The sequence below is a fragment of the Megalopta genalis genome, chromosome 4, assembly GCF_051020955.1.
Source record: "Megalopta genalis isolate 19385.01 chromosome 4, iyMegGena1_principal, whole genome shotgun sequence".
NCBI lineage: Eukaryota > Metazoa > Arthropoda > Insecta > Hymenoptera > Halictidae > Megalopta > Megalopta genalis.
This window is the reverse complement of record NC_135016.1, coordinates 12,619,556-12,645,396: the sequence shown is the minus strand read 5'-3', so window position 1 is coordinate 12,645,396 and position 25,841 is coordinate 12,619,556. Positions and strand designations below refer to the sequence as shown.

The 25,841-nt window shown below is 33.9% G+C and overlaps 1 protein-coding gene across 2 annotated transcripts in view; it reads left to right on the top strand.

Moving 5' to 3' along the window:
• Positions 1-25,841, top strand: part of if (integrin subunit alpha inflated) — a 178,790-nt gene that overhangs the window by 66,002 nt on the left and 86,947 nt on the right. For both annotated transcript variants that reach the window (XM_033475456.2, XM_033475447.2), the window contains exon 3: positions 3,453-3,571. In XM_033475456.2, the coding sequence (XP_033331347.2) occupies positions 3,453-3,571 (119 nt within the window). The remainder of the gene's footprint in view (positions 1-3,452; positions 3,572-25,841) is intronic.

Below are 25,841 nucleotides of genomic sequence, written 5' to 3'. Positions count from 1 at the left end.
AGTACAGAATTTGCAGAATTTCGTGTGCAGAATGTGCAGAATTTCGAGTGCAGAATGTGCAGAATTTCGAGTGCAAAATTTGCAGAATTTCGAGTGCAAAATTTGTACAAATTCGAGTGCAAAGTTTGCAGAATTTCTCTTTAAAAAATTTGTAAAACTTCGAGTGCAAAATTTGGAAAATTTCGAATGCAAATGTACAGTATTTCGAGTGCAGATTTTGAAAAATTTCTAGTGCAAAATTTGTAAAATTTCGACTGTAAATTCACAGAATTTCGAGTGCGAAATCCGAACGACGACTATAAGATCCGAAAGGAAAGCGGAGCACGTGGACCGGAAGCCATCTCGAGTACAAAGCCTCAAGTATTAATAACAATAAAAATGCTGCTGTACCCCACCGGACACAGCAAAGTCTCGGAAAACGCGGCGAGAAAAAACTTCGATTAGTCGGAACTTCTGTACTGGAATGGGCCTTCGGAGGCAGTCGTACCACGATCGAGCGAATTCCGAGCCCCCGATCGATAGATCCAGCAATGCGTTCAGCTGCCAAGCGAAGCCACAGACCATTCCTTCGATCGCCGATTCCGTTTGCGTACGAGGAAGAGAACTCGGATCTCGTACGGGTCTCTCGGAGGTCACTCACTTCTTCGGGTGCTCGACCGAAGAGACGTCTTGAGGAACTCCTTCATGTACACCCCATGGAGAGTGTCAGAGTGGCGCGGTGGGCCGTCTCGAGATACCGGGAACCGTGTTCCAAGCAAGAAGCCGGCTCTACCTAATACAGAAAACCGTAAGGTCGTTCGTACCGACGGCCCTGCCCCGTCGAACGTTCGGCATTTCTTGCAGAATGCCACCTGAGGGATATCTTCGGGGAAGGTCAGACGCGGTCTCGTTCGATCCCGAGCGGTTAATTGACATCCCCTTAATGAGGCCGGCTAATCGGCGAAATAATTGGGCTTGGGATTAATCCCGGTGACTTTTGACCGCGCGCGAGCCGCGATTCGTAATCGAGAACCGCCTCGTCGGCTTGTCCGGCTAATGGATATCGACGAGGAGATTTCAATGCGTCGGGATATGTAATTGGACGAATCGATTCTCAATTTCCGGTAGTGGTCGCTTGTACTTTCTTCGGATGGAGACGAATTTTGTTGCGCAATGTTGTCCTGCGATCGTTCTGGGTGGTCTATTTTTTTTTCACGGTGATTTTTTAAACGGTGATGAACTGGTACAGTTTTTGAGTATTTTGGTACATATTTTGTTGCCTGTTCAATTTCATTGGATATGTGGGGAAATTGATTCTTCACGTTGATCAGGGTGGGTCATGCATCATTTTATCAGTTAAAAGATGAACAACTTGTTTGTTTTTAATAAATTGCATTTATCTTACTCGATTCTCAATTCTCACTAGCTATAAATAATTCTAAATAATTTTTCTATTTAAAAGATGGATAGCTTCTTTATTTTTAATAATTTGTATTTATTATTGTTTCACTAGATTCTCAAGTATCATCAGTTGTAAGTAGTTATAAATCATTTTTCTGTTTAAAAGATAGCTTCTTCATTTTTCTTAATAGCTCCTTTATTTTTAATCATTTTTATTCATTGTTGTTTTAGTAAAATCTTAATTTTTACTAGGTGTAAATAATTATAAATTATATTAGATATATCTTATATAGCATTCAATACTAACTTGATATTTTCCATTTAATTTTTTGCATCTATAAATAGATCTAAACTTTTTTAATCGTACAATTCAGTTTAATTCAATATACATAGAAATATATTTTTCTAGTGTAATTTTTTATTCCATTTTTTTTGTCCTATCTGATACTTGGTTGCAGTATTACTCTCATTAATCCTTCGAAATGGATCTCAACAATGTACCATTTTAACTAATATATTTATCAATCATTCCTGCTGAATTGGTAAATGAAAATTAATTGAATTTTTGTAACATAAAGAAATATTTTAATCAAAGAAGTACATTTAAAAATAGTTTTGTGTTTTACTGATCATGTTCGTGATCTTGTTAACGATCATAAAAAGAAGGACGTGAAGAAATAATTTATTTTTTATTATTTATTGGCCGAGCTCGTATATCTTAACATTCAAACTGTTTCGTTGGTAACATTGAATAGCATTTTTTCACCGTATTAATATATTCGAATCAAAGCGGATTTCTTTGAAAATAATTTGTTTTTGTGTTTTATTATTTATCGTTTAAGTTTGTACACCTGTACGTTCAGAATGTTTCGCAAATAATCTTGAGAAGCTTTCATCGTTCGTCATAGCACTGTCGTGAATGAGAGACTCGCCGGAGCGTTACCTTTAACAGCACTCGCGTATTAGGGGTGGGATGCGAAGGACAACTTCCCTTTAAGGGCTAGGCTTGACCGATACGGCTAACGGGTTCATTCCGTTCGGAAAATCGACGAAGAAACCCGCAGGGTGCGCTCGCTGGGAATCCTCCGCTGCGGCACCTGCTCCACGCTTGCTTTTTAAAGCGATTCCTGGATGACGCATAGCAACCGTCATTTACTGGAAATTGTTCTGATATCACCACGTTGTATAACGATTGTACAATTTACTACAATTTACTATTCGATAAAACCATCGCAATGTGTGAACAGAATCTGTGTCTTTTGAAGATTATCTATGTTTATGAAAATTAATATATGTATATATATTTTTTAAACGAAAGTTGAACAGAAAATGGCGCTCTTAAAAGAAGTATAAAAAGAAGTAAAAATTTTATTATATATATATATATATATATAAAGTATCCTATGTTTAGCTTAAATTGCAGTTTTTAAGTTGTACCGAAATTTTTAACGAAATATTATGTTATAAATAATAGTAAACGAGTATTATCCTATTAGATTATTACTTATTATTAGTTATTATTATCATTATTATTATTATTAGTTAGTATTATCTTATTAGAAGTATAAACCAAAAAAGAAGTAAAAATTTTACAATATAAAGTTTCCTATGTCTAGCTTAAATTGCAGTTTTTAAGTTGTACTGAAATTTTTAACGAAATATTATGTTATAAACAATAGTAAACGAGTATTATCCTATTTTTAGAAGTATAAACCAAAGAAGAAATCAAAATTTTACTATATAAAATATCCTATGTCTAGCTAAAATTAGTTAGAAGTTGCAATGAAATTTTTAACAAAATACTATGTTACTAATAATAGCAAACGAGTATTATGCTATTTTTCTTACATATTGTAGTACATTTTAATATTCTTCAATTTTCTAATTTAATTATACCGTCTTGATTTATTTTATATTTTACTTATTTTTTTTTATAAAAAAATCAGAAAATAAAGATACGTGGAATAATGTTTACTGGCAGCTGGCTGAGAAATATAATACATTTTCTATTTTCATGGCACAGTTGTGTTGGCTTTAATGAATGGATTTACATAATGGTTTTCTAATTGCAGGAAACAACTACGTTAGAAACCCAAGCGTGGCGGGCGGTTTAAGTCAGATCGACAATAAAACGCTTCAGTGGTTCGGTGCAACGGTTTCAGCTTCGTTGATAGATGGAGGTCCTATTTTGGTAAGTCAGTGTATTAATAATAATGATATAATATTTAAATTCGTCAATAATAATTAGTTGATATTCGTGGAATAGTTGTATGTTGACCATGAAGCAAAAGCTTAAGTGATACCAAGAGGTAGTTGCTAATAATATTTCATTAATTTATTAAATATAGTATTAAAAATACAACACAAATTCGCACTTCATACGCAGTATTTCAACACACATATATGTATATAAGAATCGTTTCTCATTCATCATTCGATCATTCAATACATCGATTCTAATAATTCTCACAGTTACTCGATTATATTTTCGATATTATTTTTATAAAAATAATTCCACACAAAGAATAGAAAAAGACCCTGAAACTTTTAAGGTTTACAGCTTTAAGCACATTAAAAGCGACGCATATATTTTTTTATAAACGTAAAAATAACGTATTCAATCAATGTTGACGTCATTCTAAAAAAAACATACAAAACTGTAGGAATAGATTGCAAATCTGTTGAGTAAAAAAATAAATATTACACTGTGTAAAATGGAATAAACCGATGTAGTTTCCGAAAAGCCGAAGAAATAATAATTTTCTAAAATGTTTGACGAAGATGCATGAGCTGTCCATTAGTAGAAGGCCATGTAACAATTCTCCAAAATGTTTTATGAAGACGCATGAGCTGTCTATTAGTATAAAGTCGTCTTATGCCGTACGATTCTTTCTCCGCTTCTTGTTTTGCATCATCAAATGGTATTTATAAAGGTACAAAAGCAGTCGTTACGAATAGATGAAGGGGTTTTGTGAGAAATTACAGGCATATGTTCTCAGAAGACCGCATCTTCTATTTCAGGAATTGAAAACAAACGAATTCCTGTTACGTTCTATGTTCCGGTTGCTTCGTTCGGCAACCGTTTTGACTACTTTGCTGGATAATTGAAGTAACTTTTAAAAGCTCTCAAATTCTGCCGGAAACTCGACGATAGCAGACGTTAAAATATTTATAATATCGTAACTTTCGATTTATATATTTCCACTTGCATTGTTCAAGTTTTGTTCCATTTTGTGAGTAGAATTTAACGTAACATTTTATCTTCATCGCAATTTGCTGTTTTTTTTAATCTGTACGCATATTACATATTTGTCGATACTTTTTCACATTATATGTCTACATTTCGTTGAGATTTTAAAAAATTAGGATATAGACAAGATTAACCCTTTGCACTCGAGTGGTGACTCTGAAGCCCCATTGAAATAGTTGCATCACGTTTCAAGATAATTTTTATATTAACAAAGTTTAGATTTAAAAAATTGTTAAAAATATAACTGTTGTTACGAGTCATCACAAGACTCAATTTCATATGCATAAAATGCACTTTGTCATACAAAATGGAAATACTATAAGTTAGAAAAATTGATCTAGATTTGCAGTTAAAATGGCTTCGGGTGCAAAGGGTTAAAGAAATTGTTCATATTCGGATAAAAATGAAGGGATGTTTACGTATAATTGTATAATGATTAGCACTCTATTAATAACATATTGATTTCCTTGAGTTTTAATAGTTTAAAGGAATCTTTAATTTTGTGAGACTAAGTTCCCTAATTTTTAAAAGCTATCCGTGATTTTTCTATAATAACATAAAGGAGTCAGCAATTGTACAATAGTTGCATTCTCCTAATGATGCTCTAAATGGCTCAATTTTTTATAAATGTAAGAATTTTCACCTTTTGCTACAATAATATAAATAATAACGATAATACAAATTAATAAAAATAACTACTATATAATTTCAATTAACAATCTCAATATAATCAAATAAAAAATCCCTTTAATTCGCGTCAGAAACCTTAAAAATTTCATAAAATTCAAGTATTTTATTCGATTAAATTAAAATTGCAAAGCAAAATTATGTGACCTAATTATTTTTTCAACATTCTTACCTCCTGCGAATCTGAATAACATTAAACAATTGTAATCTATTAGCGTCAAAATAAATGTTTAAATGTTTACGCGATAATAGTGTAATTATGATATACTTTTTCTATGGTGCAATTATGACATACTTCATTAATATGGACAGAATAAATTTTGGCGATAATATAAATATTGAAAGATTTTTTTTTTAAATTGCGCTGGATCGATTTTTGTAATTGAAATTTTCGCGAAGTCATGTTCCGTATATCAAAAGTCAATAAGTAAATTAAAACTGCGATTGCTGTTACTTGAATGTCATAAATTATGAATATTAAACGTATAAAAAATTATTGGATTCATTTTAAGAAGATTACACACTATAAAATTACTTTATAATTATATATAAAAATTACTTTATTACTTTTACAAAATACCACAGTATTTGCGGCGTCCGCAGTAATACCCACACTTACCCTATATTACACCCACGTGTAACTCTACAGATTGTAATCCCACAAGCGGTCTTCAATTCCTATCAAACAGATGCAAATAATTAATTGAAAAAAGAAATTCACTGCCGCGGACATTTGCAACCGAATGTCACGTGTTTCGGCTGTTTTCGCTCTTAGACACGTCCCAAGCAATCTTACGTCTCAAGTGTGGTCCCGATACCAATCTGGCCCGAAGATCTCCGCCCTTCTTAGAGGGCCTTAGAGGGCCCGGGCCCGTTCTCTCCCCCTTAGGAAGCAGCCGGCCTCTATGATCCATAGCCGCCCTTATCTTTACGTGCGTTGCACTTGACCGCGCGCGTACACGCACGGCTAGATCTATTCCGCACGCATATGTGCATGCGGATCACGCACGGCTGCGGTACGCCATGGAAGATTGAACGGGAAAAGAAAAAGGAGCAAGTCACTCGGAGCCGACTGCGATTTTTCGACCGCAGCCCTCCCCAGGCGGCTCCACGCTGTTTGTTTAGTGGTTTATAATTGGATGCGCCTTTATGGTTACTTTGTTGCTCTCCCGGACTGCTTGAACGTGCATTAGGAATTTTTCCGTTGCGGTCGAATGTCTAAATCTTTATGGACGCGCAGGTAGGAATGCGAGTCTGCGAATGAGTCGCATATCTTCATCAATATCGTGCGCTAACATGCGCGAGTAAAATTAATACTTCGTCGGGAGCTTGATAAAATTTATTTCTGAGAGCTTTTCCTTGCTAACTGCAAAGTTAAGAGTTAGTTAACAAATTGCAAGACAAAATATTTTGTTAAGGAAGTTTTATTGTTCTTTCTGGAAAATATTCCCAAAAATCAATTTTTTAAATATATATATTGTGAGCATTATTATGTCATATTTAAAGTAATTTTTCTTTTACAAATTAATGGAGGCAGTTGCAATCCGAAACTGATATTATTGAAGTAATATGAATATTAAATTTGTCATAAATTCAAGATTAAATTGTTCAAAACCGATGGTTCCTTTGTTGATACATTTAATTATGGACGTGGTAGAAATTACAAATAATAACAATATTGTCTAGTAATTATTCGAAATACTAAGAGTTATAAATCGTCTTTATTCGAGTATGCTGAAGAAAATAAGTAGAAGTAAATGTCAATATGTCAGCATTAATAAATAAAAATCATTTGATATTTGTACTCTGTTGTAACATTTGAACTTTCTTATGGCATGTCTTGATTTCTACTTGTAGAATGTGGTCTCTAATTCCCCCATACTATTCTTAAAGTTCCTCCTACGAAAGGCACGTCCATTATAAAAAAAAAACTTAGCTGCAGCTATTCGTTTTAATGGAATTCATAGTGAATGTTCTCTATCAGTAATACTTCTCACAAGAGAACCAAAATCTTCGAAATTACGTAAGAAATTTTGTTCTCGTAATAAAATTTGCGTTTTTCTGTAAAATCGTAACGTTTAAATCTTTCTAAAAATGTAGATACTGCAAATTAATTTGATAAAAGCCCTGGAAATGATTAAAATTTGTACACAAAAGCAGACTTGATAAAAAAAATGAAAATAGAATATAAAGAATAGAATAGAATAGATAATATATATATTATATATATTCTATTCTATTCTATTATAATATAAATATATTATATATATAATATAAAAATATATTCTATTATATATATATATAAATTCAATAGAAAAATATTCAAAAAATATTTAACCGTTCCTGTTGTCATATTACAGTATTAAATATTAAATAATTACGATAAGATAAGTGTATGAGATAGTACATAGTACGAAGTACAAAATACATAGAAAGTTATTCTATGTATACATGGAGAATTGATTATTCATATACGCAAATTACTTTCCCGTTGATTTCACGTTGTTTCCACAAATCTTCCTCGTCCCCGAACGAATAATTCGAAAAATCGCGGATCGCAACGAGTGCGTTTCTCCATTGTTTCGGATAATCGACGTTCCACTGGATACAATCGCAGAATCTACACGGTTCTACATCTTCTTCAATTGCAGCCATTCGTTGCAGCGTATGTAATTCCTCGCGGAGAAATCGGCGCGTTGCGTTGGGTCATCGCCGAGCAAAATCGGCTCCTATAAATAAGAGGCGGCCGTTTCCTATGTGAGGGGCGTATTAGTGACAATTATCGTGCCCATGCTCGCGTAATTTTCACATAACGAAACGTCGCCACGGCATTCTCATCCTCCCGGCCGCGGAATTATGCGGGAATTATCTACTTACTCCAGAATGCGAGCGCACGTTCCACGATAAATGCCATGCAGGTTTTTCCACGATCGGTCTTTCTCGCTTTCTCCAAGCGGGCGGCGGTCAGGCGCGGCGTGATACGCGAATTAAAGATAAGTAATTACCGGCGACGCGGGTAAGGGAAGAGCTATTTCCTCGGTGACAGCGCGCCCTGGGAACCTCTGAATTTTCTCTTCGACGATTTTACGCGAGCTTTAACTCTTTTGTCGTGTTTCTTTCGATCCTGAAGGGACCCCGGTCGATGCTGCAGATACATATCTCTCTCGGGAATTTTACCCCGGCACAGATTTATGGGTGTACAGATTTTGTTTATTAACACTGGAACTACCCGACCAGTCAAAATGACTGATTTCTGAGTTTTTCTTATACAGTTACTAATATATTGTAAAGTTAAATATCATACAGTTAGATATTGTAATAATATTATATTATGATTAATATTTATAATAATTATATATAATTAATATTGCTAGGAGAAATTTTATTTATTGAAGTATATATATTTCTTTATTGAAGTGTATATTATAATAAAAATTATGCGAAGTTTAAAGAAATACAGTCTTGGAATTGTTAGATTATTGTTAACTATGAATTGTATTTATTTGAATCAAATTCTTCCAGATTTAAGTCGGATTTTTTCTTTCATACTTGTAAAAATTTTGGAAGTGGTATTATGCGAAACTTATTAATAAACTTTTGTGCTCGAGTACATGTTATAATGAAAATCGTATGAAATCCGAATAAAATCAATCTTTCCGTGATTATAAAGTAATGTTTATGAGTTGCGTTTGATGTTTGACATTTCTAATGTTAAATTGGCTAGAAAATTTATTTTTTTTGTATGAACTGTTTCTCTGTACTACAGACTTTAAATAATCTTTGAAGTACTCTCTCTTACAAAATTATTTCTAAACTGTTTACTAAATGAAACCGGGTCAAAATCTAATTTTTCACATAAACTGTGATACGAATTTTAATCAATCTTTGTGTATCTATTAAATGCATTGCATCTTCACATAGTTAATAGTCCATAATAAATGTCCATAATTTTAATGTGCGATAGTGAAATTATAAAATCTTGAGTGCCTTTAACAGAAAGCTATTATAGGATTATAAATTTTGTTTAATTTATCAATACATAATAATTAGTAAAACTATTAAAGCAGAAAGGTAATGCAATGAAGCAAAAAATAATTTCGGGAATTTTTAAGTAATAGTATTAACAAGTAAATTAGTTAACAGTGTTTATTCAATATTTTTATCTATATTTGTTATTCTATAATAAGCAATCAATAAAAACACAATCTTGCTACTTCGATGAATGTTTTAAGTAGGGTAATTCATAAATGCTTTATTTAAATTCAATGATTTCGTATTTACTTATTTATTCGGTAATGCTTTAAACTCGTTATTTAGCAAATAAAATATTGTTACACGTTTGGCGGGTATTACACGGTTTCTGCATTTTTCAGGAGCACTATGTTGTCCGATTGATGGAATAACAATTAGCAATTGGAATGCTTATATTGTGTATGGTTGGTAAACAACGAAAAGAAGGGTCGAACCAAGGCGAATTCGTATAAATCAAGTTAATTAACGAGACTATCCGAAGCCGGGGGGGCTGATCTTTGGTTTTCGGCACTCATCAAACTTGCAGGTGGACGTCAGTTATACGTGACTGGAATAACTTCTTCCGACTGTTTGGTTTTAGCGCCATAGACGACGCGTCGAAGCATTTGGTGCGATTATGCATGAACCTCACGTATCCACCTCCGGTCGTAAAAGGAGACAGGACGGGGCTCCTACTCAGTCACACTATTAATTAACAAAAACTTGAATCTCTATATAAATACCGTTCTCGAAATTCCGATCGTTGCAGCTACACGCGTGTACACGTTCAATCTCGGAAAATCTGTACACGCCCCAGTGTGCAATTAAACGAGATATTATCAGTTTTCCTATTTAATCGATGATCCTACGATTCTATTTTTGAGTACAGAAAAACAAATATATTCAAATCTAGCCTCGATAAGGGTCCGCTAAAATATTCTTGTTATTTTTATAGTTAAGTGAAGATTCTATCGACAAAATTAATTGTCAAGTAGTTGCACGTCATAATCAGAATGCGAATTTTCGTGCATTTGTATCAAGTATTCATACGAGGTGCATAGAAAAATTGAATAACATTGACAACAGTAGAATCATTGACACAACTCAATTGTTTTCTGCACGAATTATTAAGAATTTAGAAAATATTTCGTTATTTTCCCATGATTTTTGGTTAAATTGAAATAACAGATTTTTTGTGTAATTAGTAAAATATTTTCTTTCACTGTTTATAGTAGAATGTTATTTTGTAAACAAAATTTAAGTAGCATTTATCTTAATCAATGATTGTGAAATCAGTAATCAACCATTTAATAGCCACGCGATTAATTATTAAATATTAATTTCAGTTTCTTAAAAATCTAATTTTAATTTTTCTTAAGTACTTTATAGTAGAGTTTCTTTGCTCTATACTTAAATGTAAATTCAATTAAACATCGTGATTAATTTACCGATTAGCAAACCGTTTATATAAACTGTTTTTGTGTTTTATACGAAACATTTTATATTAATTTATACAATGTCTTTACAATTTTTTCCATTAAAAATCAACTATAATTTTAATTTCTATTAAAAATTTAAATTTTCATTAACAATCTATTATAATTAAATTTTCTGTCAGACTAGACCGCAGTCGTGCGAGCACGAAAGCTCCGCTAATGACTTGTCAGCATCCAACAATTCAACAAATGAAAGGAATTCCTGGTTCGTAAATAACCCTATAAAATCCTACGGACGCTTGCAGCAGTTGCCACGCATTTTTGCTAAATTAATAATTGGTGGCCGCACAATTGGATGCGCATTGCAACGAACAAAGTTGTAAAACGTTTCCGAGCATAGCTCCAAGACAAATTGCGATACTTCTTGCAGAATACCGCTGACAAATTGCATTCTTCGTGTGTTTCGTTGAAAGCATCGACAAGCGGCGGGCACGTAACGATAATCAATGGAATAGTATCAACGTGTGTAACATAGTATACGGAGGATTATTTCTTCCTGTCTCTGTCAATCGTGGAGCATAAACGCCTGAGAGTCGCTGCAGGACGTCCGTTTTCTGACCAGAAGCAATTTACTCGAGTTGCATCGAGTGGCACGCAAGAACTCGCATCGTGCCTGTATTAATGCACGCGTGAATACACGCTTCTGTTTGACAGGAATAACCGGCGATACCATCGTCGATCCTGCACGAACGGAATTATGTAATCCACCTCTGAATATTCTTCGGTCGGTGGCTGTTTGCACGAGGATCTTTCCCAGGGATCTTAGGAATTCGAATTTCGCGTCTGCCATAGAATTCAATTACATCGAATCGTTTCGTCGAGTTTCATCCCGTGGAAAGTTGTATTCCGTAATACGATGATCAATAAAAATTAATTGAATTATCATGGTTTCACGTGAATTTTTAACCGATTAATCGAACTAATTAATGAAACATTAATAAAATTTGCTGAGAAATTATACGAATTAGTAGATGAAAATAAATTCGACTTGGCCATGATACGAATTTTGATTAAATGCTTAAATTTGATTAATAAAATGGTGGTTGTTAAATTAAGAACAAAAATGTATTTTCAACATTTATGTTATTGTTCTATGAAACAAACTTCTAACAGTCGGTTTTGTAGTGAAGATCAACAGATGAGAATTTTTCTTAAAATATTGTTAAAAGACGATAGCAATCGCATCGATAATTCGACAAATTATTGGGATTATTATGATTGTTATTAGGAATTGTTCTTCTAAAATTTTTACTTAAATAAGTATCGAGCTTTATTTACGTACATGCAGGACACTAAGGATCCTATTAATAGTATATCGGTAAATAATGAAGTAAATAATGTGAAGATACTAAATAGAATAATATGTGGATATCAAATGATACAAATGAAAATTGTCGAATTAAATAATGAAATTGGAATAATAGGACGATATCTACGTGCAAACATGCTTCATAAAGTTTCAGTTAGCACGTTCATAAACTTTAAATATTATCCTCGATTCAATTCAATATTTATTGCAATCATAAAGATAGGAATTCGTAAGTGATTAATATCTTTAAAAAGTAAAAAATATAATCTGTTATATTTAATTATTTTAATTCCGTAAAAGGATAGTAAAATATAAAAATAACCGAGTTGAATTGAGTTTTGTGTATGCACGAAATTGTCCAAAAACAAAACAAAATTTCCAAAATAGAAATTGTCCAAAGGTAGTAAACTATAATTAATTAACATGATCCACAACGTTTAATAATTTTAATTTCACAAAAGAACAATTAAATACAAGAATAATCAAGTTGAAATGAGTTTCGTGCATGCAGGAATATTAAAAATTGCCCAGGGATAGAAAACTATAATTAATTAACGTGATCTACTATATTCAAGAATTTTAATTTCGTAAAAGAATAATTAAGTATTAAAGTTATTCCGTTTGAATTAAATACCATGTACGCACAGTAATTGAAGAAATTATCCGGCGATCGGAAGCTACAAGTAATTAACATGTCCTATTACATTCAGCTGTTTTAATTTCGTAAAAGGATAATTAAATGCGGGGATCAGTTGAACGAAGTATCGCGCACGCATACTTTCTTCCACCACCAAATAAATAAACTGGTCTCATATTTTCATCCACCATTGGACTGTCGCTGCTGGGTTTTTTGCAGTCATCCAATTCAGCGATGTTTCTTCGACCTCTTCTTCCTCCGCCTCTTTTCACCTCTTCTTCTTCGTACTTCTGTTCCCTTTCGCGATCCGCCGACGTTTTGGAGATACAGCCCCTTGATTACTGCCAGATGTTTCTCGCTTCCGACCTTTCTCTCTTTTCTCCTTTCTCCAAATAAGAGGATCGAGCGTTTTTGCCGGTTTCGGGACGATTTCTTATCCGATCGAGACGCACAATGCCGAGAGAGATCAACGGCAGATTTAGAACACACCGATATTTATTTTTCGCGAAAAGTATTTACATCCTGACCTTGACTACCTTCTTTCTTACGTCGTTCTCAAGATCTTGCTTTTCAGAACAGACGCACATCCGATGCAACAATTTCTTATTTGTTTGAAATGGTATATATTAATTTTTTGGTAATATTTGTACTTTTATTATTATCTATTTTTTTGGTAATATTTGGTAACAATTTGTCGTATAAAATAGTAAAAAGTGCCATTCAATTATTGCCAATACTAATCGTGGATTTAGTGATCAACTAATTATGATTATTGCATAAAAAATATTGTCTTTATCTATTACCGAAATCTCCTATCTCGATATTATTTTGAATTATTGTTCGAAAGTTAAATAAAGTCAATTAAATTTTCGATAACAATTACATAAATATTGTTTAAAAATAAATGTTCATCGAGTTCTGAGGTCTCAAACCAGTCTTTTATTTGTCCACGTGATAAATACCAGTACTAATTAATCGTAAAAATTGAAAATCAACTTAAGAATGAAATAAAGATTATTAAAAATTTAAAAAAAATTAAATTATTAGATTAGAATATAAAAATTAAATAAAGAATGCAAGCATTGAATAAATCAAGATTATAATAATATAAGAAATAATTCCATTAAACGGAGAATGAAATTCACTCTGAACGAAGCGAGAACAATCGATGACCTTTGCCCAGCAGTCCGAGTGCAATAATTATTATCCGCGATCCTATAATAATACCCTGTGTCTCCGCGATTCATCTGGCAATCCACGACGTTCCGCAAACGGCACCTCGGCGAACCAACAGGATCGCTCCGACCAACGGCAATGCAAAGAGAATACAGAAACGCGAGCCAGGTCCTCGAGAAAACCGAAAACGTTAACAGCAAAAGAACAGTCGGACCTCGGTGGAAGAACAATCGACAGCGATAAAATACGATGGACCGTTCGCGATAAAGTTGCACGGTCTTGGATCCTCGCCGAAAACGCATCGATTAAAAGATGGAGCACGGGGGACCAGGTCGAGGAACATCGCCGACCCCGGCGACCTATCCTGAGAGCAGAGTCTTGTACGAAATTCGCGTTCGCTTTCTGTTTCAACCGCGACCTTTCCCTTTCGCTTTGTCCGACGACAGTCGCTTCTCCCACGGATTGAAAACGTATCACAGGCAACTGTTATCACGTTGACTGGCCACGCCAATGTCTAAAAAACGCAGAGGCAATTATTAGAAGAGATTATTAAAAGTGATTATTAGAAGAGATTATTCAAAGAGATTATTAGAAGAGATTATTCAAAGAGATTATTAGAAGAGATTATTCAAAGAGAATATTAGAAGATCTAACTAGATTTATTCTTATTATTGTTACTATCATTGTTATCACTATTATTGTTACAATCGTCACCTGTCATCGTTAAATCATCGTCATTCCACAATTATCACGCACCATTGTTATTGTTAAATATTACTTCTATATTCAAAATACTTAGATTGACTTATATTAAGACTGCGGACCTTTATGCGAAATTGAAATTGTCTTCATTAATTGCAAAAAACCAACTATACTTTTTCTAAATTGTCTGCGATCGTCAGTTACTGCAATAATCTCTGAAGTATCTTACAAAATATGTATGAATTCGATTATACATCACTCTTGACGTAGCCGCAAAATGAATTTGATTTGCAAAAGGGTTAATTTTGATCTACAAAAGGATTAATTTTTAATGCAAAACCTGTATACTTCTGCGTCTACGCTTCCTTCGAATTATGTTCCACTTAGTTTCTGCAATAATCTCCAACATGATTTACCATGTCTGACATTTAACCCCTTAATAAGGGGTGCCAAACTGTGCCAAACTGGAATTTGATTCTTTTAACTGTTAAAAAAAGATTGTGATATCTTGTTTACACATTCTCTTGGTTTTTCTTTCTATCTAAAATCATTATCGTTATAATTAATTGTTAGAAAACAACCAATATTAAGAAGGAATTTAAATAGTTCGTAGATTTTGTTTACAACAGATTCAATTATGTTAAGAATGATTTTCTTAACTTCATCGTAACTTTAAAAAGGATATCTTCCAGTTTTTATTTAATATTCGCGTTACATTATTAACATTATAAAATATGATAAAAATATCGTCAAAGAGAAAAAACAGTTTTAAATAATTTAAATGAATTTTAAATAAATAATTTAACGTTATTCACGTCAAGTATAAAATCGTGGTCGTCGCGATATTATTTTTCAGCAAACGTGTTAATCTGTCCTATTACAAACTAACCAGTGTCGACATTTATCTAAGTACATTAAATAAAAACAGGATAATATTATTTTGCCATAATTCCTCGCGTAGAGTTGCGCTAAATGAAATTGTCCCCACAAATTGTCCATCCGTTTCTTTGAAAATAATTCGTAAGGCTCCCAAGACACCGAGAAGTAGAATTTCATTTGCTAAAGGGTGAATTTGTTATGAAAATTGGTGAGCATGGTCTTGCAAAAGGATGAATTTCGAGCGCAAAGACAGTGTAACAGTTTCCAGCGTCCGCCTTCTCCGCGTACGATGGCCCTTTTTGGGGATCCAAGGAGGGACTGTTCGGGGGCCGGGATCGATGGGGCCACGGCTGATCGAACGTTTGTCGGCCGGCCGAATGGAAATACCATTGTCAGAGGGAATCGACGGGACAATGTTTGAGAAATTCCCCGTGGCCGCGCGAGAGATATTGCGAGAAGCGGTTGATCATTCTGTCTCCTCCCAGGCTGGGGGCGCGGATTTTTTTTCGGTCCTGCCTCCTCACGGCGCAGACCGACGACTCCTGCGATCGCTTGTTCCCTTTTAATGGAGGAATTTCTTTGGACGAGGTTTGGCTTAGGATCATACCGCTGCCCTGTTGCCGGTGAATTAAGGAGATGTTGCTGGCGATTTATGATGGATGGCTCCGGCCGAGTGGAACGGGAGCGTCGTGAGACCCGTGGTTGCGGTTCAACTATTTGCGCACGTTTAACACTCGAATGGCAATCCTTTTCGACAAAGATACAACGGAATATGTTTTGGTTGATTTAGAATTTCTGGAGTGCGGATCTTTAGCCAAAATAAAGATTGTCTGCATCAATTGCTAGACATAGAAGCCGATCGCACAAGTTTTTCTCTTCATTTAAAACTTTTAATATGTTCAAATTAATATCAAATCCACATTATTAGTTTCTTTTAATCTTTTTATTGCTGATTTTTTCATTGCATGATTTTTACCATAAGTGCATAAAATCCGCGGTCTAATAATTTCATTTATTAATTTATTCAACGCACTCTTTTTAATGTGCTTCTCCTAGGCACGTTAGTCTTTGTACAAACTTGAATTAGACATATGGAGATTTAAGTGAATTGTTAGAAACTAAGTCGACATGTAACAATGTTTATACTGTGGAATCAAGTGGATCCCGAGTGTCAAGTCACATTTTTTAATTGTTTTGGAATATTGTTTCTACAGAGAGTTGAGATTAATTGATCATTAATCGTAAACAATGATGTTTAACGATTAAATAAAACCACATCCCCATACAAAAATATAAGAAAGTAATAAACATGATGAAGATAATAGTTAACGAAATTACAGCAAGATATTCTTCCAATTCCATTATAAAAATCAGCAATTATTAATTGTCTCTTTCAATCGACGCGGTTCACGATTAATTTCATCAATCGATTAATTCAATCGAGGATTATTGACAATTAATTTCATTAATCGATTAATTCAATCGACGATCGAAGATTACATTCACCAATCGATTAATTCAGTGGTCGATTTTTCGATGATCAATGCCTCTTCTCGTTTTCATAAATTATTTAATCAAACTAAAAATTTTAAGCGACTGTTATTTACTAAAATATTCGGTCACCTTACCGAACTGAATAAATCTTTATAAATTGACGACTTGAATCTTTATATACGATGCCTAAACAAATTTTCACAAAAAACTGCAATTCATTGGAATGAGAAAAATTAATTAAAAAATGTTGTTCTTCAACTATTTTATCTAAGACTAAAACGAAAATTAGACAGTCGATTTCGTGAGTCACGGAGAGGTATGGAAAAATAAAATGTTTATTCGATAGATAAATATACAACGATAAAAATAATTACTAGTTTGAAAGGTCAAGCACAAAATGATAGCCGATTTGGAATCGAGTTTCTGAGATGTTCGGGTAGGAAAATTGCGAAGGAAATCGCGATGGGACACGATACAAGTGGAAATAAATATTCGTGACCCTTATCTGCTAGCCGTGCGCTATTCTTTCGTGTTGCTCCTGGCGAGATTCTGCTCGAGAGGAGGAGCCGAAGTAGGAGGATAATCTAACGGGCAGACAATACGCATTCCAGTCGTGTGTTTTGTCGACGGGACAAATTGCAACGTCCGTTAAACGATCGCTTTATGCCCGTGGCGGTCTTCCGCGGCCTCGAGTTCGTTCGCATGAACCAGCCGTTTCGGCCGATCCTAATTACGATTAGTTACGTCGCGGCGGGATCAAAATCGTCTTGCAACGGGACACTGTGTCGTGCTACCTACCATTTTCGGAATAGGATTTGCCGCTGAAAAGTATCAGAACTGCTACGGACGTGTTCTCGTTCGAACGTGAGAACTTTAACCCCTTCGCATCCTTCTGAAAATTGCGGTACCCGTGCGATCGGTTGAATTTCGTTTAAAATCCCGAGTATGGGAATATAGATAACTTAGTTCAATTCTGTTGTTCGAAATTGAATTTACTTGTACACAATTATTGGGATGTGTATAGTAAAATATGTTCTTTCTTAGAAACGGACTGCGGATCTTTTTGCAAAATAAAAATGGTCTGCGTCAATTGCTGGACGTAGGAGTCAAACGCCTATTTTTTTTCTCCCTTAAATCATTTTAGTAAGGTGTAATTAATGCAACATTTTTTTACTTTCCCTTAATTTATTCGCTGTTTTATGTTGCAGCTGTACATTCTGTCCATAAACGCATAAAATCCGTAGTCTAGTTATAAAAGATTGAAAACGTAGACATTTTTTCGGGTATAATTAACTTTATATTTATCGAACAAGACGTATTAAATTATTTAAGTCTTTTATTTTGTTTATGTTTGAATAAAAATATTTTCATCACGAAGAATCTTCTATCAATAATCATGTTTCCCTTATTCTCAATTATTATAATATATGTATATATGTAATTAGACTTAACCTTTAGTGGACTACGCATGAGCAATATTTATACAAATTATATATAATATAATAATATTATATATTATATATTCTAGATGTGTATTAAAAATTCCTATTTTTTTATAAGAATTATAATATCTCTAGAATATATTATATATAATAATATATAGTATATATAATATTCTAGATATTATAACTATATATATAATATATATAATAATATACATAATAACGTGCTATTCATGTGCAATATTGATATAAAAATTCCTATTTTTATAAGAATTATAATATTTAGAATGTATTGTATATAATATAATAATATATATAATATATTCTAGATATATATTAAAAATTCCTATTTTTATGAGAATTATAATATCTAGAATATATTATATATATTATTATATTATATACAATACATTCTAAATATTATAATTCTTATAAAAACAGGAATTTTTATATCAATATTGCACATGAATAACCTACCAAGGACCCAGTCTAATTACCCGCAATAAATCAACGACATCGCAATAAGCAAAAAGTGCTGTGCCATACTGAAAAAGAATCTACAGACTAGTGGAAGCCCTCTCGGCTCGTTCAGCGAAGGGTAAGACAGATTGTCGTGGATTCCCGCGACAAGACCTAATCGAGGAAACAAGATAACTCGAGCCAACGCTGCCAGGAGGGTCCATTTTGTCGTTAGCACTGTCCAGCGGCGTTTACACGGTTTCCCATAGAGCAAGCCGGCCCGTTCCCATCATACCTAACAGAGGAACAGAAGGGTGCGCGATAAGTCAGGGCTCTCTGCTCGGAAATCTGAGATATGGCTTCCGTATGCGGAATCAGTCGCGGAAGTCGGCCGGGGTCTGCTCCTCATTGTCCCCCTTGACAAATCCTCGGCCGCGTTCGGCGGGGGATTTTGGTGTTGCTCGGTCGGCGATTTCTCGTTCGCGGCCAGCTAGACCATCCCACGATGTATAAATAAGGCAGTGAGTCAGAAGGTGTGCAGGAGGTGAGTCAACCGGCCACGAAAACTGAGGCAGACGACGGACGCGTCTTCCGTGCGGCCACCTTCGTCCCCCGTGACGTAAATATCCGTCGTCCGGCGTCGCTCTGTTATCCTGTCGCGGCTCCTTGTCCCGCGAAAGGGGGTGAAGCCAGGTGAAAAATATGGCCGGCGGCCACGGACAAATTTAGCGGGGATATTTCATTCGCGTGTGCAGCTGCCGCTGTTTTTCTGCTCGCCCCCTCTTTTTTTCGGCGCGCGGATTGCGAACCATGGCCGAAACGCTTTTCTGCTCGAAACGGGAATTCGCGATGGGCGGCGAGATTGTTGGTGGGTGGTAGGCCGTTGACAATTTTTACTCGCTTTTGCGACCCCGTAGGCTGGCTCTGTGGAGTCCTTTTAGTTTTTTTAGTCGGCGACTTTGGGTACGGTGAGTTATTCTGATATGGAATACTCTTTTTCTTTTTGGTAGATAGATGGAACCCATATTTATAGTAATTGTGTAGGGACACGAATATTGTGATTTTAAATATGAAATATTGTAATGGTAATAAGTTGGTCAGGTAATAAGTTGGTTATTTTCATTGAATCGTTTACGTTTCTGGCGAGTTGTTCGATACAGGTTTTATGTATTTGAAATAATTTTAAAGGAACATGAATATTGTGATTTTAAATATGATATAATGACTCGGGTAATAAGTTGATTATTTTCATTGAATCGTTTACGTTTCTGGTGAGTTGTTTCGATATTACAGGTTTTATGTATATTTGAAATAATTTTAAAGGAACATGAATATTGTGATTTTAAATGTGATATAATAACTCGGGTAATAAGTTGATTATTTTTATTGAATCGCTTACATTTCTGGCGAGTTGTTCGATATTACAGCTTTTTTGTATTTGTAATAATTTTAAAGGAACACGAATATTGTGATTTTAAATATGATATAATGGCTCGGGTAATAAGTTGATTATTTTCATTGAATCGTTTACGTTTCTAGTGAGTTGTTTCGATATTACGGATTTTATCTATTTGCAAAAATTTTAAAAGAACATGAATATTGTGATTGTAAATATGAAATATCTTAATGGTGTAGCTAATAAGTTTATTACTTTCATTAAATCTTTTACGGTTTTGTGTCTGACTGAACTCCTTAAATAGGGCGAGTTGTTTTCATATTGTAATACTTTTTCTACCGTATATGGGTTTTATGTATTTACAATAATTTTGTTGAAACATGGATATTGTGATTTAGGAGGCTTAGGTAATATTTATTAATTTCATGAAATCTTTTACGTTTTTGGTGAGTCGTTCTGATATGGAATACTCTTTCTACTGTACATTTGCAATAATTTTAAAGAAACAAGAATATTGTGATTGTAAATATGAAATATTATAATGGTTTAGATAATAAGTTGATTATTTTAAAAAATTTAATATCAGGGTATTGCAGGAAATCTCATTCTGTTTCGACTGATGACAATTAGATTTGAAATGTTATAATAACGACTTAGATAATATTTATCATTTTTAGAAACAAATTTTGTTTTTTATACAAAATCGAACAGAACACCTAGTGGGTATCACTTTAAACTAATCCGTATTTCTATTAACTTTGTATACATACATATATTTGATCTTATAATGATGAGTTATTTATAATTAGTTATTATTTATTATATTAGTTATATTTGCTGTTGTTTATCATATTAGTTATATTTATTATTATTTATTATATTAGTTATAATCAGTATATGAGTTATTTACGATTATAAACGTTCACTTACATTTTGAGCAAATCGACAATTATTTGAATGATTTTACGTGGTTCGTGCATATTACGATTTTGAACTATAATATGAACACAATATTAATTTGATTTGTTTTTACACGATGAACGAGATGCACCGATTAGATTAATTAGAATTCGGTATTTAACTTCTAGAAAAATTATATTCCATAATTTGTAAATAAATTTCGAATAAATAGCATTTATATGTAGTTTTATTGGAAAGATACAGAATTCGTCTGAAAGAATTAGATCAGAATTAGATCAATTCGATTTGAAATCTGCATTAAACTTCCCACAAGCGAATAAGTTTCATGTAATCACCTTTGATACAGTATTGCAACGTAACAATTTATTTCGTTGCATTAGCATTATTTTCATTTGACGACAGCTTTACAAGAATGATACAAATGGAACGTTACATAAGAAAAACGCGAGGATTAAATTGTATATAAGAAATAAAACTAATTCGTGTACGAGTAACAGACACTCGACACCCCGTCAGAGGCCCCTTTCATCTCCTTTGATGTTCAAATTTATCGATCGGGGTGAAACTTCTGGTCTTCAGCATGGTCATACGGTCCCGTCACTTTTATGGTTGCCCTTCCTCTCAGGAAACTTTATCGTACACATACCGTAATCAAACTGCAACAATTTCAGTGCACCGGTGTACGCGTGCTATTGCGCCCGGGACGAGTTTACAACATAACTGCGTCCATAACGCACGAAACAGCAGGAATATTTCCATCACTACTAAAGACTATATTACCCAGCGATATATGCATAAAGTTTTACGATTCATTTCGCTGTGCTACCTCCCAGAACTTCTTTGCCATTACACCATTTGCCAGAATTATCTGACACACCGGACGTCTCGGAGACACAATGCCGAATGCTACCGATTACCTTCGTATCGAATGATCAGTGCTGGATGAAATATTATACCGGACAATCAATAGGAAATGACCAACTTTATTTAATCGATTTTATCTACTCGATAAAAGTTTTTTGAACTATTTAGTCCTAGGTTGACCCTTCGAGGTTGCCGCCAAGCCCACATAATTTGTTAGTTCGCCTGCAAACGTGTAAATAAATACTAAAACGTTGAGGTTGTATATTATACAATCTGTAGTATATAATGTCTAATAATAAGAGCAATAAGAATAATAAGAATAATATCTAGTATATAATATTTGTTTTATTATATTATGAAAATTATAAATATTATTTTTAATATTATGTCGTCTGCAACTCCACAATGTTGTAACTTGTAGTATATAATATCTAATAATAAGAATAATAAGAATAATATCTAGTATATAATATTTGTTTTATTATATTATGAAAATTATAAATATTATTTTTAATATTATGTCGTCTGCAACTCCACAATGTTGTAACCTGTAGTATATAATGTCTAATAATAAGAATAATAAGAATAATATCTAGTATATAATATTTGTTTTATTATATTATGAAAATTATAAATATTATTTTTAATATTATGTCGTCTGCTACTCCACGATGTTGTAACTTGTAGTATATAATATCTAATAATAAGAATAATAAGAATAATATCTAATATATAATATTTGTTTTATTATATTTCGAAAATTGTAAATAATATTTTAAATATTATATCGTCTGTAGCTCCACGATGTTGCTTGTACTAAAAAATAGAGGGGGGATCGTTCCAGGCTTAAAAATGATATTCCATTTTAAGATTTGCTGAAAATATTAACGCTTTATTTAAAAATATTATTTATAGATAGATATGCAATTATAAATATACATATACATATATGTATATAATTGTATGTGCACATTAAATAATATGAGAACGATAGGAAATTTATAATCTAAAATTGAATAAATATCGTCTTGAAAAATTTGAAGCAATTTCGACAGATTAAAATCTAATAAATAACACATCCAGGTGTACAATAATATTTTTCGTAAGCAACGCTGCAAAAATTACGCAATTTAGTATCACTATAATTTCGAAATCAACTGTGCGAAAGAAAAACCCAGAGTTTCGTATAAAAATAATTTCTGCCAGACTTTAGTATACAAAATATAGGTTTCTGATGCATATAGGATTGAGTTATGTTCCGTTTATCCACTAGCTTGCTTATTTATTTCAACATTATTATCGTCGATTGAGTGAATCAGGGCGCGTAATTTTGCGATTATATTGTCGTACGGTAAACGCCGAGAGGCCCGGAGTTATTCCAGCTATTTAGCACGTCGCAACAATATTTTTCGAGTTTAATAAGTTTACGGTGGCATTAAAACGCCACTCCCCTCTGCGATCCATTAATCCGGGGAGCGCGCGACGCGACGCGGTGCCATAACGGGTCGATTTTACGGCAAATTACAGCCACAAATGAGCTGACCGTGCTCGCCGGATCTTAATCCGATTTGTCATACTTCCTCGTAACGCGCAATTTAACGCATAATCCTCGGCCCGCGTGCGGTCCGCTCGCGGAGAAGCTCGAGGGACGAGCGGATTAACGCGAATCGTTGTGTCCGCGTGGAAAGCGGCGCGTGGAGAACCGAAGGGAAAAATATGGCACGTGAGGAATTAAAGGAAAGAAACGGCACGCGAGGAACTAAAAAAAAGAAACGTCACGCGTGAAAGTCTAAACGAAAAAAAAAAGAAAGGAATACGGCGCACGAAGAATTAGGAAAAAAGTGGCGCGTGGAGGACAAGAACAAAATGGCACACCGGGAGCCGGACAAAACGACCCGGTAATGGCCGATCGTAAAACGTCACGCGTTTATCCGGCGTAACAAACCTCGGGATATTTTATTTATTGTGCGCGGAATTGATGGCATCGCCGGCGAAACTGTGGTAGATCGGCCGCGGCAAAAAGTGTCGAGAGGCGTCCCGCAAAATTAACGCGGGTTTAAAGCGTGGCCAATGAACGCGCAATTAGGCTTGATAATTGGGACCCTCGATCGCTGTGAAACCCCTCGTCAACACGTGTTGTCGCGTCGCTGCGACGGGCTTTGAAACGCAGAACTTCATTTTCACGGAACAGTTCTCGCAGTATTCGGAAGCAATTCGGTTTTACGTTTTGTAATCTTCTTCCGCGTAATTTCACAAGTTTAGGCTAGCGATACGTTGCTGATCGTTGATCGGCAACCCCGAGAAACGTAAATACCGAGGAATTATCAAAGATGTATTATAATTGGACTGTGGATTTTGTGCATTTCTAGCAAAAAAAAAAAAAAAAATGACTAAGTCAAATACAAAGGCATAAAAGAATTTCAGAATATTTGTATATTATTATTATTATTATTATTATTATTATTATTATTATTATTATTATTATTATTAAAATTTCTTAAAATAGTTAAAAGAGTAAAGACATTTTCATCGGGCTTATGTTCCTTGCAATTAACTTAGACGATTTTTATTTTGTATAAAAATCCGCAGTATGATTGTAATATACAGGGTGAACAGAATAATCTGATCGCTTGGAATATTTTCTTCGTTTTTGAGAATGGAAGAAAATGCCATAGTGAAACAGTAAAAATGATTAAGGAAATTAAAAATATTGTTACGTTATTTCCAATTCATTGAAATGAATGTCTATGTAGTTCCAGTGTCTTGCAATTAGTGAAAGCGATTTTTATTTTGCATAAGAATCCGCAGTCCAGTTATAATAAAGAAGAAATTGATTTCAAGATCGTTATATTCTCGATTTTAACTTCATTTTACATAATTAAATTAAATAATTGAATAAACTAAATTAAATAATTAGTCTATTTTATTTGCTAAAATAACGATAAAATAAAGCTAATCAAATAAAGGTCCTGATAATTTTGTTTAATATAAAATCTAAGTATTATTACTGCACTTCAGATTTTTATACAAAATAAACATTGTTTGGATTGATGACATGACACAGAGAATCTGCAAAGACATTTCTTTAATATTTTAATCACTTTGTTAAGTTGAAGATAATGCAATAGTATTTTCAAATTCTTTTAAATTCTGTTTCTACTGTTCTGTATTGGACACCCACTCATTTTTGTCAGAAAAGCATAAAATCCGCAGTTTAAGAATAATAAAATGATATCTTCAAATTCTTTAAACGTTTCCCCCGGTTGTAATTCGAATTAATCATTTTTGTCGTATACACATCAAATTCACACTCTAATTATTACCAATTGCACCCCAATAATCTCGCCACTTTAACATTGTTCTGGTCACATAAAGCCGTCTAAACAGAACGTCCACATATCTGGTCATTTTTAAGCTCGTTACATCGAAGGATGTAATAATAATTACTCTTAAAATACAAGTAAACATTGATTTGCACAATTCAGTAAATTTGATTCCGATTCGATTCCAAAGTGGAAATATAAAGCCGGAACACCAAAGGAGAGTTCGAAACGCTTCTGGATTCCTATTTCCGAGTGTCACGTTCCACGGTTCCCCACGAGCCCCCGAACACCCACAGAACCGTGGAACCGGCTTTCTCAGAAAACCGCCGGCGGTTCCCCAGAAGTCATTTCATATCGGTTTCCCTAAAATATACGGCCGATCTATCCCCGTTGGTTCGCTCTGCGTGCAGCCGAC